At 40.1% G+C, this 15,705-nt stretch overlaps 2 protein-coding genes across 5 annotated transcripts; both read right to left on the bottom strand.

Moving 5' to 3' along the window:
• Positions 1-1,795: 1,795 nt before the first annotated feature.
• tra2a (transformer 2 alpha homolog) lies at positions 1,796-9,370 on the bottom strand. The gene is made up of 9 exons (XM_084378894.1): positions 9,226-9,370; positions 6,510-6,643; positions 6,156-6,321; positions 5,516-5,569; positions 4,198-4,386; positions 3,096-3,211; positions 2,744-2,917; positions 2,593-2,663; positions 1,796-2,422 (listed from the first exon to the last, which is right to left on the bottom strand). Exons 1-9 carry the CDS (start codon positions 9,259-9,261, stop codon positions 2,412-2,414), a joined length of 951 nt encoding a protein of 316 aa, XP_084235020.1. The 5' UTR covers positions 9,262-9,370; the 3' UTR covers positions 1,796-2,411.
• Positions 9,371-10,363: 993 nt separating this feature from the next.
• Positions 10,364-15,646, bottom strand: ccdc126 (coiled-coil domain containing 126). Of its 4 annotated transcripts, XM_084379594.1 has the most exons (5): positions 15,064-15,646; positions 14,505-14,586; positions 13,481-13,632; positions 12,249-12,943; positions 10,364-12,090 (listed from the first exon to the last, which is right to left on the bottom strand). In XM_084379594.1, exons 4-5 carry the CDS (start codon positions 12,484-12,486, stop codon positions 11,849-11,851), a joined length of 480 nt encoding a protein of 159 aa, XP_084235720.1. In that variant the 5' UTR covers positions 12,487-12,943; positions 13,481-13,632; positions 14,505-14,586; positions 15,064-15,646; the 3' UTR covers positions 10,364-11,848. The 4 variants fall into 4 exon arrangements, with proteins under 4 accessions (XP_084235720.1, XP_084235722.1, XP_084235721.1 ...); XM_084379596.1 differs by lacking the exon at positions 13,481-13,632; XM_084379595.1 differs by lacking the exon at positions 14,505-14,586.
• Positions 15,647-15,705: the final 59 nt, after the last annotated feature.

Genomic DNA, 15,705 nt, shown 5'->3' with positions numbered 1-15,705 from the left:
AGGAACCCTCCCAGTTTCAATCTGTATCAGTGATGTTAAAGTTTGATCCTCTGTTATAAAATCTCTACAGAAAATGTTCATTGTTAAGTTGATGAAAACTGAGGAAAGATGGAAACTGTATTTTATATAGAAGCAAAATGCATTGAGTGTCACAGGGATTTGGCTCATCCCTTCCTATTTTGTGGAGTAGGTGTGGACTGCTTCCTCCAAGAAAATTCTTTAAATAACTCATGATGTTGTCCCTTCTCTGAACCAGGAAATAACTTACGTGTGTCTATCTTTCTGAATGCATGAGTCCGAGTTCTATAGGCGAGACGGTCGCTTCATGGGAATCTCATTATTATGAAACCATCTACACATTCTGTCCCCTGCTGGTCGGCCTGTTGGTAGATGTCCCCCCCCTCCATTAAACCACAGTTTTTGAGCAATTTTAGTGAAAAAGTGTGTGTCTTTGCACAATTTCAGTGAGAAAGATTGTGTCTTTGCACAATTTCAGTGAGAAAGTGTGCCTCTTTGCACAATTTTAGAGAGAAAGTATGCGTCTTTGCGCAATTTTAATGACAAGTTGTCTTTTTGCAATTTCAGTGAGAAAGAAATTCATGTATCACAACACAACCTCACGTGTGACTATAAAATCAAGTGAGTTATCTGCATTTTCTTCGATCTGCACGTGTTCTCTACAGTTAATAACTCTTCAATTGTGGCTGCATTAGACTATTATCAATGGACAATTACTCTAATATTTCAGTTAACTTATTTTATTACACAAGAAAATTGTGTATGAAGGAAAAGCAGTTATCGGTGTCGTAAACGTAAAAATCTTAGGTGAAAATGAGCACAAATACCTATGATAAGACGTCCAACTCTGGCTTTGAGTGTTGAACCTTTATTGAGAAAGACCTCATACTTTGACCCTTGTATCCTTCCAGCTAGTGGTTACCTTGGAACCTTAAGAATTATCTTTGAGTCAGTGTGAATGAACGCATAACTCCGAGGGGCCCCATGACATGTCAGCAGTGATTATTAACCCCATTTGAATGAAGTGCCTTGTTATTGGACTAAGGTCTACAGATAAAGAGCACTCCATTCCTTCAGGTTTACTTTTGTGATTAGTCTCTTCAGTTTCAAGATCTTGTTTGCCCCAACATGTATCTTATTCGGGACAAAAACAGATCATGTTGTGTTGTTGCAATTTTTAAGGTTTTGTTAAGTGCTATTCTTGTTTTATTTAGAACAAACTGGACTGTGTTCTGTCATCTTGTGATAATGCAATGCAGAAATGCTCTAGTAGTGTCATTAAAATTGAGGTTTATCAACGTCACATGAAAGTGAAGAAGTCACTTTGTAATGAATTTTAAACAAAGCACAATCCCCTTTGTTACACTGAATACGTACTGAGAAATGCCTCTGAAAAAGACATGTAGTTACAGAATACTCTGAATAATAGTCTGTTTTCTCAGATGTGAACTTTGTATCTTATGTAATGAAAGCCACCCAATAAAAGCTTGGTAAAAGGTCCTTCTTCGTGTGTTTTCATTGGTGTAGCCTGAATGAGAAAAAAAAAGGACTCAAACTCAAACTTTTGGACAATCTATTGTGGCTCCTGACCAAGTACTTTAGAATTTGTGTGAACATAAACTTATCATCCACAACATCTTGGCGCTGGTCTTGTTCTGTGAAACTCTCCCAGCTAGTTTTCCCACCTCACCCACTCAACTTAAAGTATTACCTCCCACCTGTACAAGTAAAGTTCAACTTCAATTTCATGCATATTGAGTCAGAACAACGCATTACAAACTTTTCATATATTTGTATTTCCATACAAAGAAACGACAATAAAAAAATGTAATACATGATAATAAAACTCTCTGGAGAAACTCAAAGAAAAGAGTGACTCTGAATGTGAGCAGAGAACCAAACACTGATTGCTAGAAAAACACCCATTTACATCCCAAATGACCTGTTACTTACCAGTAAACCCAGTACAAGTTAACATTGGCATTTATGTCATCTTCTCTTGTATTCTTAGATTTACTTCCTTAATACAGGCCATGAGTGTCACCTTTATTAACTAAAACCCAGTTTTTATTCCCCATCATGAACCATGTTGACAGTGATTAATGCAATAAATCATATTAATCATCACTTCTTGCTGCCGAAGATGAAGAGGGAAGGAAAGATGCGAGTCCAAGAATGAAGCGACAGCAACCAGTAGTAGCCAAGTTCTTTGCTCACACTCGACACAAATGCATAAGAACCTCTAAAAATTAAGACATCTATTGCATGTAAACAGGAACTATCTCAAACTGAAGAGTTCTGTTGATAAAGACATGCTAATTCAAAAATGTTCCCCTCAGAAACACCTTGATGAATCATCAGTTACTGGAAGGGAAGCTGAACGTTGGAAGAACTCAGTATCGCCCTGCAAAAAGAAAATATGACACTCATGAGTGCAGTTGTAAGTAAATTACTCATAAAAATCCAACTTGTTAAAATATTCACACTAACAGCAGTCTGAATTCATGTCTTAAGATGATACAAAGGATGCAGTTAGGCAAGCTTTCTATTGTATGTATTTCTCTTCACACTTACGTGGGCTGTAGGAGCGAGACCGTGAGCGAGACCTGTATCGACTGTAGTAGGGTGATGGAGAGCGCCTGCGACTGCGAAGAGACAAAAGAAAAAATTTAATACATTTTCTCCCACGCAGAAGTGTAACACTGACTAGAAAATTATCACTCACCTATACCTATAGTCGTACTCCTCGTATCTGTCGTAGCGGTCATAGCCACCACGGTCATAGTATGAATCTCTTCCCCTTCTGCTGCTACCGCCGCCGCCACCGCTGCCACCACCACCGCCGCCGCCGCCGCCGCCACCACCACCACCACCACCACCACCCCCGCCACCACCATTGCTGTTGGAATGAAAAATAAATAACAAAGCTGTGACTTCCAGGCATCTTATCTCTTGAAAAAACACAGCACCACATTAAAACTGATATAAGTTGTTACAAATCACATGTGTTTCAAGAAAGGAGGCACAATAGATTAAGGACACTAATATGCATTATTTCACAGTAGTGTTGATCTTACTGAGTAGGTCGGCCCATGTAGATTCCTGGTGTGGGCGTATGGGGACGCTTGGTAATAGAATAATCCACTCTGATACGCCTCCCGTCCAGCTCCATGCCATTGGCCCGCTCCATTGCCTGGGGAGCACAAGAGGCAGGAGAAGACCGAAGATGTTATCGGACTAATGTAAGCTTTTTGGTTATCATGATTTAATTCACAAAGGCCCACCTACATCACACACTGTAACCCCTTGCTATGAGATGCATGGCCGCAGAGTGAGGGACTTTGTGGCAAGGCAGACACCTAGTGGTATACTTATGTAATCACACACAAATAACAGAAAATAGTGGCTGTCTGAAGGAGAGACCTTTAAACCTGCATGTACAGTACAATGAAATCAAAACAAAAAAACAACATGTAGTTGCTAATGACCATATATGCATGTAGAAGTGAACTAATCAAAAAAAAATACAAAGGCTCAAAGGGCAAAAATCAATGCAATAGATGTTTTATATGACTATGCAAATACTATTCACTCCTGGTTCCTCTTACCTGTAGTGCTATTTATCCATCTAGATTGTTTTGGTGCGAGTTGTCGAGTTTTGTAGATATCAGCCTTCTCTTGACTATAATGGAACTAGATGGCACTTGGATTGTGGTGCTCAAAGCGCCAAAAAATACATTTGAAAAAATTTCTCTTTCAGGAAGTTATGACTCATGTCCATGGATAGATGCACGCTTCCTTCTGCACAGAGACATGGTTTGGCAGGTATAGTTCAGCAGAAAAGAAAATAGTTCTTACATGAAACCGCTCACAACAAGCTCTGTGGATTGTCTTGATTAACCAGGTCATGATTTCTAACCAGGTCAAAATTCGGGGACATCCCGACAGCCTACATCTCCAAAACTCTGCAACTTGCACCAAAACAATTTGATTGGACACATAGCACTACAGGTAAAAGGAAAAATATGTATTTTTGATTTTGTAGTGAATTGTCCCTTTAAACACCAGATGAAAGCAATTAACTACATAAAAAGACAGAAAACAAACCAGTCTCTGGCACCAGAACAGACCATCATTGGCTATTTGAACAATAAATAAAACCACAAACATTTCACATACCTCTTTGGAATCCTCGATTCTCTCAAAGTAAACGAAAGCGAAGCCTCGGGAGCGACCCGTGCGCTGGTCGTACACCACATTGACCCCTGCCAGAGGACCGTAGCGAGAAAACACCTCCCTCAGGTCTCGCTCTGTGGTGTACAGGCTCAAGCCAAACACCCCCAGACATGTGCTGGGGTCAGGGTTTGCCTGGAAGGGTCAACAATGAGGGTAAGAGTTGATCCATTTAATGCTTTGCATACAAATCTGCTTACTGGATTTTTGAATGTTTAATGCACTGAACACAGAGAGAACAGTACTGCACCAAGAAAATATGTGGATTAATTTAAGTTATTATTTATATATTGGTTGCTTGCTTCTGATCAGCATTTCACTGTTTTGTATGAAGGAGGTACTTCTCCATCAACATTGAATACAATGAGTAAGTACTTACAACTAAGTCACAAGAAAAGGTAAATCTCTATGTACATTTAGTTTAACAATGGGGTACCAAAACCATTCCCTCCAGGCGTCTCCAGTTTTACCAGTCCAACAGTAAATGCTCAGTGGGTAAACGATGACAGCTTTAATAACCCCTTAAACAGCTTTCAAAAAGATGCCCCTGGGACAATTATACGTTGTACAAACACGTTACATTTGCCTCTGCTTGCTTTGAAAATCCCACTTAATTCCTGCTTTTCATGATGACATGGACCTCTTAAAGCAGCAGTGCAATATAAACACTACTGACATAACATGGTGCTGCGAGAAAAACTTTTTTATGAGCACCTGCCTGATTTATTGTGCAACATCAATGTTTCCCAGTGTAAAATGTAGCTTTTCAAACATGTTTGATCTTCCATTTTCCATTAGCAATTTGATTAAAGTTTAAAAGGTTTCCTTGGAAAAACATCAGTCACATTGTTACAGGAAGGTTTTAGAATACACCGACTTTAGAAGTATACATATTAAGTACATTATTTTATCCATACATATTTTGTTGTGATAATCAAAATGATGCAGCATATTATAACCATTTTTGGTTGTACCATGTATTACATTTCTGCAATAAACTCAACATACATCAATTTAAACATTGTTATCTGGCCAATGCCCACTTTGCCAGTGTTACAATTTTTTCTTTAATTACTTTAAGTCAATGCTCATTAAGATATCAAAATCAGTTTAATGTGTCACTGGTTGCAAACAAGCCCCAAGTCCTATTGAGTTCCTCTAGAATATTTTATCCCTTTACCCAGTACTACACCTGGCAGCACCTTTGACCCACACAAATACATTACATTGATCATGTCCACAATATGTTAGAAGGTCCACGTACCCTAACATCAGCATCACCGCCATGACTGTATGCTTCTTTTGTCAAGTCATGGCTCTGTTGATATAAGGAGGAGGGGGAGGTTAATAAAAAGGGGTTATTAAATGTCATTTCAAAGTGGTTTCCCACAGCATTAACAACAATCGTATGAAACATCACACTGCCTCACAAATAAAAAGGACAAATTCACTTGCTCTCGACTTTAAACAAAGTGTTACTATATTTACTAAGTCCTTGTAACATTGTTTTTAATCATTCAACCCAAAACAATATCAAAACATTGTATACAGATTGTGTTTAACACATTAAAGTCATTTTATTCGATATAGCTGTGATTCGTCTAAAAAAAAAAAAAGTACTGTAACAACAAGATGTTACAAGGAGCAAAACTTGTTTTGAACTGATTAGCCTGATAATTGCAAATACACTTACAGGTTTGACTTCTTTCTCTACCCAAAATATTTTGAGCACATCGAATGACAGATTATACAGTATATGCCCCTGTGCAATAAACCATCCTGCAAAAACTCTGAATAATATTAAAACTCCTTAAAAATGTGTTTGCATACTCAAAGTGTCCTTTGGTTGTCCCCTACAGCTTATTGTACTTTGCCCTGTCCTCCGATCCAATCATCACACTCACCCTGCTGCCAGTGTGACGGCGCCGGTTCGACGCAGGGGAAGTACTCTGGCTCCTCCTGCGGCGGTATTCTTGGCTGTAGGAACGAGAGCGGGACTTCCTCCGGTGGGAATAGGATCGAGAGCGTGAACGGCTATAGCGGCGGTTTGAGTGCCGCCTTGAACGAGACCTAAAAAGGATGCAGTAAAAGAATTAAACTTACTGGTAACCAACAGATGAGAAAGTAATAGACGACAGAAAAGAAAAGGAAAAGGAAGCATCCAGTAACTGACATATTTCAGCTCCTAATGAGCATTTATTTGTAAAATTTTGTGATCATATTATCAAAAAGGCTTCTATAAAATGGCAAAAACATACCTAGATTTTGACCGAGAGCGGGATCTGGACTCGGAGCGTTTGGAGGCCCGGGCTGGACTCGGGGTGCCGGACCTGCTCTCCGACCTGACCCGAGCTGGACTCCCACGATCCGATTTAGATGGGGAGCGTGACCCCTATTGCCACAGCAGCATGTTAACAACTTTCTCATGGACACACACATTTATTTCTTTATGCAGAAAAACAATCAGGCACATAGTGAGTATGTTGGACACATACAGTACACCTGTCTAAAATGCACAGCTTATATACTGCGGAGGAAAGGGTTAGTAATCTTATAATTTCAATAAATAAATCTTTGGTTTACAGTGTGGCCATTATTAAACATATAAGTCAAATGTACATGACAGGTTTATTTCCATGTCCACCTGGGCCATCATGGGAAAAAATAAAACATGCATTTTCATGTTACATAAGGGAGCATGGTAAAGAAAAGACATGTGTGACATAAACAGTGTATTTACTTAACCTAGGGACACATTCATTCTTCCAGATTCTTTACACGCTACTCCTTTCTCTCAGGATTTCTATCCTTCTTCGTTCTTCTTTTTTCAGTTTTCTCATTTTCTGATTCCAGGTCTGTTTTTCTCTCTTCACCCAAACTGACACCAGTTTCATTTTAGCCATTACACTGCAAGCGCGTCTATCTGACACCATTCTTCCGTCACATCACCTCCCTTTCCACTTCTATGTTCTGCTCTGTACATGTTTTCATTAGCCTTCTTTTATCTTGAAATTTTTCTTCATCATTCTTGGATAAAACTCTTCAAATCCTTCACGATCAATAACCTTAATGAAAAAAGAACATTCAATAAAAATTAAGATCATAGGTTTATGAAAAGGAGAATATTTTGAATTAAAAAGGAACAATGAATGCAGTATACAATTACACAAATTAGCAAAGTTACAACAATCTAAGCTACATTGTTACAAGTTTAGCTTTATGTTGTATCAATGTTTCAATTTGCTAAATAAGAGCGTGAAAGCAGGGAAGGAAGAGAGGCTTAGGACTTAAGTTTCCTTTTATATAATGATGTGCCAGATGAGGTAAAACAAATACTCAGGTTGCCAAAGTGAAACAATGGCTGCAGCAGTATCAGTGCCATCTACACAAAAGGACGATACACAAATGTCGTAAGCAGCTCTGAACTAAATTCATACACGAACGAGTCAAGTGTTAAATATTCATCTGACAACGCAAAAATAGGCCAATTAGCACATCTTAAGGGTATAACTCGTGTGCTTTCACAGCTAGCTACTGTTAGGAGCCTGGTTAAAGCACACTTGCGAGTAGAGCGCGAAACGAAGCTGAAGTTGGTTTCTGTTTCGTAGCTTCCGATTCGGCACTTAAAGGGTACGTTACGGGAAAACTACAAGAGCTTGGCGACCGATCATCCGGGGTTTATTTGTGTGCAAGCATGTTGAACGTTTTAGGTAAATTATTAACGTTGTCCTGAAAGCTACGACATTCGTGAAACATTTATTCACTTTATGAAAATGCATAAAGGGAGATTTCACTGCTTTTTAGCCATATCTAGGCCACATTAGACCAGGTCCAGATCAAAAACTACTAGGCTGATGGAACAGGATTTATTTTCATGCGAACCAAGACATCCTAAATGACTTGTTTTTAAAGCATTTTTAATGTGTAGGAATTTCAAACATGATTATAGGATACAGTAGTTAGATCAGGACTCTTCAGAACATATTTATGAATCCCTTGTGACAAGGAAGAAAGGCAGATTTATTTGTTGTGTGTGTGTGTGTTTACATCTATACCACAATGGACCAGGTGATCAAAAACTTCTATACTTGAACTGATCGACTATGGAGTATATTTTCTCAGAACAGTTTTTGGTCTGGACATTGTCAAACATGGCCTACATGTGAAAAAACCCTGGTGAAATCCATCTTTTTATTTCTCATTTTCACAAATAGAATAAAGGTTTCACATATCTGAATTTCTATATGTCTTGTAGGCTTCTCTGGGATAATCTCGTCCAAATGTGTCCAGTTTACAGCGGTTTTAAAAAACCTGTAGTCAATATGTGAAAGAAGCAGTGAAATATGCATTTATTGGAAAAAGAGTTTACTGAAAAGAGCTTCACAAGTCTGAAAATGGGTTTTATCATATTTCACCTCTTTGGGATGATATAGTCCACATACTACAAGTCCAAGTACAATGGTTTTTGCTCTGGATCTGGTCCAAAGTGTTCTTGATACGGAAAAAAGAAGTAAAAACTCCCTTTCTACATTTCCACAAATAGAACAAAAGCTTTCATGAATTTGAAAATGGGTCTCAGACTGCAGAAAGTTGTACCTAACATATCTAACATGCTTTCACTCTCAGTGAGAGCTGCAAAAACGAAGGATTTGTCCTTTACTGCTGTAAATTAAGTTCCCCTTAACTGTCGAATATAAAGCTAACTTCAGCGTCGTCGTGCACAAAACACTTCGGCGAACATTGCTGGCTTGAGGCACGACCAAAACATTCATCTGCCTCTCTAACACGTCCGCCAACAAAACAAATTAAGCTAACGTCGACGTGAAGCTCTTAATTTAGCGTTGTCTCAGATGTAGCCGTTACATTAGCTAGCGTTAGCGGTGAATTTGCCTACAGTGTTCTCTATCGGCAGCCACACAGAAGGAAAAGGAAGAAAGGGACAGGTAATGGATACATTTCGATGTAACTACTTACCCGTCCTTCATAGTTTCCATCCTCAATGTCACTCATTGTTCAGTATAGCTAACGCAACCGAGTATTTGGACAGAAATAAGCAGCACCGAGGCTCTGCACACTGTTTTATTCTGGCCGGTTACTAACTAGAAGATGGCGCGTGAGGTGGGTGGTATGTTTATGTACTGCAGAATCTGACGTCACGTCCCGTCGCGTCTCCCACGCCCCCCCTCATGGAAGAACTTGGCGTACTTGAACGTCTCATAACACATTATCAAAACTTTATCAATGCGAGTGTCCGACAGGATGTGATTAAGATATTTAAAGTAAAACTAGCAGTGCCACAGCATACAAATCAATCAATACAAATACAAGAACTGCATTCAAATTATTTAAAACTAAAACTACTGTACACATCATGGAGAATGCCTCTGTTTAAGTGTTAGAGTTGTCATATAAAGGTTGTTGACATGGTATTAAATAGAATATTATTCAGTAGACAGCCTTTAAATGTTCAAGCTGGTTGAGATGGGGCTAATTTTAGCCACTCTATATACTGCTGGGTAGCTCAGTCTGCACGGATGGATCATATTCTTGACAGATGGCAATTTCCATTTTTAAAATCCATATCCATATTTATCAATCCATGTGTATCTTGACAGCGAGGAGAAATAATTAAATTAGGGCCGAGTGAAATGGTCATAAAATGATATTGCTATTATTTTGAGTTAAGTTTCATTTCCACTGAAAAACTATTAAAATCCTGATGATGTGACATTCAATGTTTTTCTTATATCTGGAGTACAAGATTAATAGATCAGGGCATCTCTGCAGCACTAGAGTGCTTCATCATAATGCCGTTTTGTCACATTTTAGCTTTATCAAATAATTGCAGATTCTTGCTCCTTGGCCATATTGTGATTTCAATTATGCAGCCCTACCTCACATTAAAAAATACCTCAACATTGTAGTTCAGCACAGTGTTTGACTTGATTGTAACTTTCCACTCTGTTCATGGTAAGACATATTTCAGCTGGTAAGTTTTAACATAAGTATCACAAGCTTTTGCAGTGGGATCACTAAAACAACCAAAAACTCATCTTCATACATTCACTTATGCAAACACAAATCTTCAGGAACCACTGGCTGAATATTTGGATAGAAGCAAATAAAACTGTTTTATTGTCTTGTGAGGCACATGATGTCAAAACCAAGATCTCCTATATGACATGTTTCTTTTAATGTGTAGGAACTAAGCTGACAAAATTGAGTTCAATAAGGGGAAAAAAATCATTCTTCCTCAATTTATTAGTAAAGCTATCTCACAGCAACTGGCCAGCTTGCCATCTTTTCTACTTTAGCATCATGAAGCAAAGTACATTTTATGGCACCACTCAATGTAGACACAGTCAAACCACACTTCAGTAGGTCAGTCTTGCATCCTTCAGAGGCAATTCTTTGCCTCGTATTTCGCTATGCCACCCACACTGACTTAGTCTCATTAAATCCCAATATTGCCAATATTTCTTGCTCCACAAAGTCATCATGTCATTGAGCCTCATGATGAGCAAATTAAAGATCTTCTTCCTCTGGGCAGGACAGGGTGTTTCTTGCTATAATAGAAACCGCACTCGGGACCAGCAGAAAGGCTGGAAGAATGAATATTCCAGAGCCTGATGTCCATCACCCTAATATATCCTAAAAGTCAAAGTTGGATGAGCCCAGTATTTTTAGAAAATCTCTATAGAGTCACAGTGCAACATGAACCCTGAACATGTGTAAGCAGTATGTCAGTCATCTTAACAGCAATAAAGGGCTAAAGACTGACTACACAGTACATTCAATCTGTTCCACACTCAATTAAAACATCTCTAGACACCATGGAACCAAGACAAAGCACACGCTCATGTTAACAGTGACAAACAGGCATCACCCCATCATATTCTGCATAAATCTCAGCAATTGTGGACACATTTATACATCCTTCAGATGGAGTGCAAGTAACATTCTTTGGATTATCTCTTACCGGTGAACTATACAGTTTAATTATCCTCAAAACTATACGTGTACGCTAAAATTAGAATCTTCTTCAGGACAGTATTTAGCAGTTTAACAAGCTAAAAACTGAAATGTAGCTATTAGCTACACAGCTATATAAGTTGTCCTAATTATCAACTACTACTGTTAAGTTCAGCATTCTGATATGTTGAAGCAGTATTGTAAAATAGTTTACAATATGTAGATAGGAGCATATGAGAGTGTGTATGAGAATCAGGTTCAGTCAAGAGAGTGTTCAGTCTCTCTGCATTAGCTTTAACAGTCACAAGATTCAAATTTATAAAAAAAGAATGCTAAAGTTTAAGCCAAATAAAATAAACAAATTAAATATGAAAACAATGTGCTGGATAGTCTTGGTAAAAAATAAATAAATATCAGCATATGATAGGACAGAGCGTAAAGAAGTCTTTCTTCTCTCTGAATAGGCTGAACATTTCTGAGAAGCATCCCAATTCTCTGGGTGTCCATTTGTCTCACTATTGCTATTTCACTTCGTCTGATGTTGTTACATCAGTGATAAATGCTGGAACAGTGTGATGTGCTCAAAATAAAAAATAAATCAGTTCATCTGTCGAGACTATGCTCCTTAATGTGGCCGAGGCCTATTAGGGACATGTGGGTGAAGGCGTGATGTCCCTGGATGGCTGCCAGGTGTCTCCTGCTTTGAGGATTTCTGTAGGGCAGCGGTGGCAGAGGCAAGGACGCCCCCTGCTGTGTGGGAGGTGTTAGTGGACGAGGTATTTGCCACCAACTCGATTTTGCCCTCCAGTTTGACCAGCCGTGTCAAAATGTCGTCCAGTAACACAGCTATAGTCCTCTTCAGATCAGCTGTGAGCAAAGGGAAACACAAATCAATGCTTCAGTATGCCTATTCACAACTATGAAACACACAAAGTTTATACATGAGTTATTTTATGTGCAGAAAAGAGAGTAAGTAGTAACTCCACGTATTGCACAGCATTCCTCACTTCTTTTTAAATGCTTACCATAACCAGCCATGGAGGTTCCCTGCGGCCCTCCTGGTGTATTCTGGTTCTCCTCTGTCAGGACTTTGACGTATCGCCGGCTGAGCTCCAGGATCTGCTCACGTAGCTCGGCGCTGCTCTGATGGCGAGGCTGCTGCACGGTGTAACGCAGCAGCATGAGTCCCCACGCCAGGCCGAATACCAGCAGCAGCACACTCAGCTTCTGAGACATGTTCCTCCGCAGAAGTGCACCCAGCATGGTATCGCGGGTGGCAAAGAGGAACGGGAGCTGGGGAGGCCACGGTCTGAGGCGGAAGGTCTTCACTTGGATGTGGTTATACCAATAATTTGAAAGAGGGATTGTTAATTTCCTGCAGGGAAATTCTATTTTCTGCTGTCCGTAAACACAGAGGAGTCAGAGGTTAAAGTCCACTACAAAGCTGGTGCGGATTCAGTGCCTCACTCAAGTTAACTCCAGTGGGACATGTGCTTGCCTGAAGCCCATACAGCGGAGATGTTTTTCTCACCACCAAAGCATCCTGGTGAGAAAGAGTTGAGCAACAGCAGAGGCCAGGAAATGGAAACAGAAGGAAGCTGACGCCCACAGACACCGGCAGTCAGGGGTATTTGGAGAGGTGCTTTGGTTGTAAGATGTTTGACTCCAAATAACAAAGGAGGACTGAGCATTCAGGCAGGGCGTCTGCAGACATTGTGGACTGTGATGATGGAGAGAAAAGATGAGATGAACAAAAACATTAGAAACATTTACCAGTATCAGCTTTTAGAGATTATTTCATGCTGCTTACATTTCCATTGTGCAGTTCTGCAATGTCATAAATTGGGAAGAAATTTCACTTCATTTTACTGTATACCAAAAACCACTTCAAGGGTAATTGCACTAGCCCTGTTAAGCATTATTGTTTTCACTCATAACAGATACGAAGATTTCTGGGTGGATGACTGCACAAAGATTTTCCGACAGGCACACAAACACTGCTGCATGTGCTGGGGAAAGAACAAACTCCACCACATCATTTTTGGCAGGGAATTGGTGGCTACATCAAAGCAGCTTCCTGAACTATTTAGCTATTATTAAAGACAGGCTTTGGGTCAGGGTGCACAATAGCCCACTCATCAACAAACATTTTTTCAGCCTTCTTAGCCCAGAAACCCAATTACCAGTTTAGATTTCATGGGACCCACTTTGCAGCTCCAGCCAGGGGGCAGAGAGGGTATTCATTCTCTAATCTCACCTCAACAAAGGTTATTTGACTGACAAATAGCCAGGGAGTGCACCACCGTGCACATGCAGAGGGAAATTAGGTGACTCGTTTCTCAGTTTTCACAATTTTGTCACCAGGTTCATTCTCTGCTCACTCTCTCATGGGTGTGGGAGTGTCACTTCCTATTGAGGTCAGAGAGGGGACAGTGACTGAGGGAATTAATTATGAAAAGAAAGGTAACAGAACCCGTTTAGTGATGCTTCCCAGTCTCTATTCACACACACAAACATGTCCTTCCTATGACCTAGGTGCTAGTATTTATCAGCAGGGAAGAACTTGAGGGAAAAGAGAAATCAAGATGTAAAGACATTATGAAAGTAACAGTTGGGTCAGGATGTAACGCTCTACCACCCACTATGTAGGTGTTGAAACTGTTGTGTTCAAGCTTCAGTAAACACCTGAAAGTGATCTCGAAGATGACAATCTGAACTTGAATATGTAAAATCCTTGATGCCCATGTCTTATTATGTTTTCTATTTCCTATGATTATAGAAATCACATTAACTTCAATGTTACCGTTCGCCAAAGTGCTGTACATTTAAGAGAAAACAACAAACAAACTTAACAAAACACGCAATGCAACACACAATCAAGTGCAGACAATATTTCAGGCTGGAGTTAAACTATCTGTGGAAGATGCCATGATAACAGACAAGCTACTGAAGCCCCAGGGCAGAAGAAACACAGAAACATAGAAACCAATCCAGACTTCATGTGGTTTTCTGTGCCCTCAAATGTCTGTCAACAGATAAAAACCATCTCACTAAATCAAAGTGTTGGCACTTGATGACAGCCAGAAGAGTTCTGGCTTTCAGACACTGACATGTCATGCTATTCACCAGGCCTGATCATTGTTGTATGGAAAGGCACACCATTTAGGCCATGACTTCAGACAATGATTGTTCCACTTATTTAGGAGGACGGTTTAAATATAGAGTACCTAATGGGATGATTGACAGTGATAAGGCACACGGGATCAGTCTAAATATCTAACCTGGAGGTTGTACATTCACCACAACAGCTGCCACATGTGATCCAACAGCTTGTGGGCTCAGCAGATGACTTAATCAGCTGGCCTGTAGAGCATAAACTAAAGGCTGATTGTCAATAATGTTAGGGTGGAGGATATTATATTAGATAAGATATAAAGACGAAAGTAATGCACTTGATGACTCTGCACACACAGGGTGCAGTTACAAACACACACAATGCCTCGCTGAACTTGTCATAGTGAGTACACAATGTCAAGTTACACATGTACATGAAAAGTATACTAACAATGTAGGACAAAGGGAAATGCACCAATTGGGATACTTATTTTAAAGACTTTTACACTCAACAAACATTTTAAAACAATGGTTAGCTGTCTCACAAGCTCTGCTGAAGCTGTGTTCAACTCCACTAACAGTTAACGTCTCACGTTAGCTCGACATGTTAGTTCGACAACGCTGAAACTTGACGGTAAACAAAACAGCAAAACACTATCTGCAAATATAGCAAATACCATCACAGGCGGAGCATTTACCCCCAGTGTGTTGTGTCTGTGAATCTACCTTGGAGGTTGAAGCAAGAATAACGAGCTCCGGAGAAGCAGGGACGCGGCGCCCGTAGAGCTCCAGCTGCTACCTCTGGCTGACACTGAATGATGCTTGTTGTTTGGCAACCCTGGGCTGTCGTTGCCGTCCCCGGGATGAATATCTCGAGCAGCCCGCTGTCTGCCTTACAAAAGTGGGCCGCCGAGCTTCACGTTGAGCTGCCTGCTCATTGCGGCGGTCATGTCGCCTTCTTGCTCCACGGTCTCAGAGAGCAAAAGTCGGTAGCTAAAATTCCAAGCATGCAATTGTGCTGACTGTCATGGTTCCCCTGAACGTCTACTGCGTGCGTCATGGCCACGGCATTATGGGAAATGTATTTCCACTGCCCGTTCTCTCAATTTAGCATAAAAGCAAGGGGGATAACACAGCAGTGAAATTACGACCAGGCCAACTGATAACTTGAAGTTAGTCAACTTTAATTTAAACAATAAAGCCAATTTATTTAGCGCTAAAAGAAAACATTAGCAAGTAAAGTTTGTGGAAACGCAGTGCTCAGCCATTTGGCTAAGCTACATAGCTGCTAATGTTCATGCTAGCTAGCTTAATTTTACACCGTGTGTGTGTGTGTGTGTGTGTGTTTGCAGTTCACATGGTGACCGT

The sequence above is a fragment of the Pagrus pagrus genome (genome assembly GCF_965226575.1).
Source record: "Pagrus pagrus genome assembly, chromosome: 17".
Classification (NCBI taxonomy): Eukaryota; Metazoa; Chordata; class Actinopteri; order Spariformes; family Sparidae; genus Pagrus; species Pagrus pagrus.
The sequence above is the reverse complement of the archived record's forward strand: the minus strand, read 5'-3'. Positions and strand labels throughout refer to the sequence as shown.

Coding starts and splice junctions, on each gene's coding strand:
- tra2a (XM_084378894.1), bottom strand. CDS start 9,261: ATGAGTGACATTGAGGATGGAAACTATGAAGGACGG. Junction 6,644..9,225: donor ATGGAAACTATGAAGGACGG/GTAAGTAGTTAC, acceptor CTGTGGCAATAG/GGGTCACGCTCCCCATCTAA. Junction 2,664..2,743: donor GAGTACGACTATAGGTATAG/GTGAGTGATAAT, acceptor GTCTCTTCGCAG/TCGCAGGCGCTCTCCATCAC.
- ccdc126 (XM_084379594.1), bottom strand. CDS start 12,486: ATGCTGGGTGCACTTCTGCGGAGGAACATGTCTCAGAAGCTGAGTGTG. Junction 12,091..12,248: donor AACCTCCATGGCTGGTTATG/GTAAGCATTTAA, acceptor CTTTGCTCACAG/CTGATCTGAAGAGGACTATA.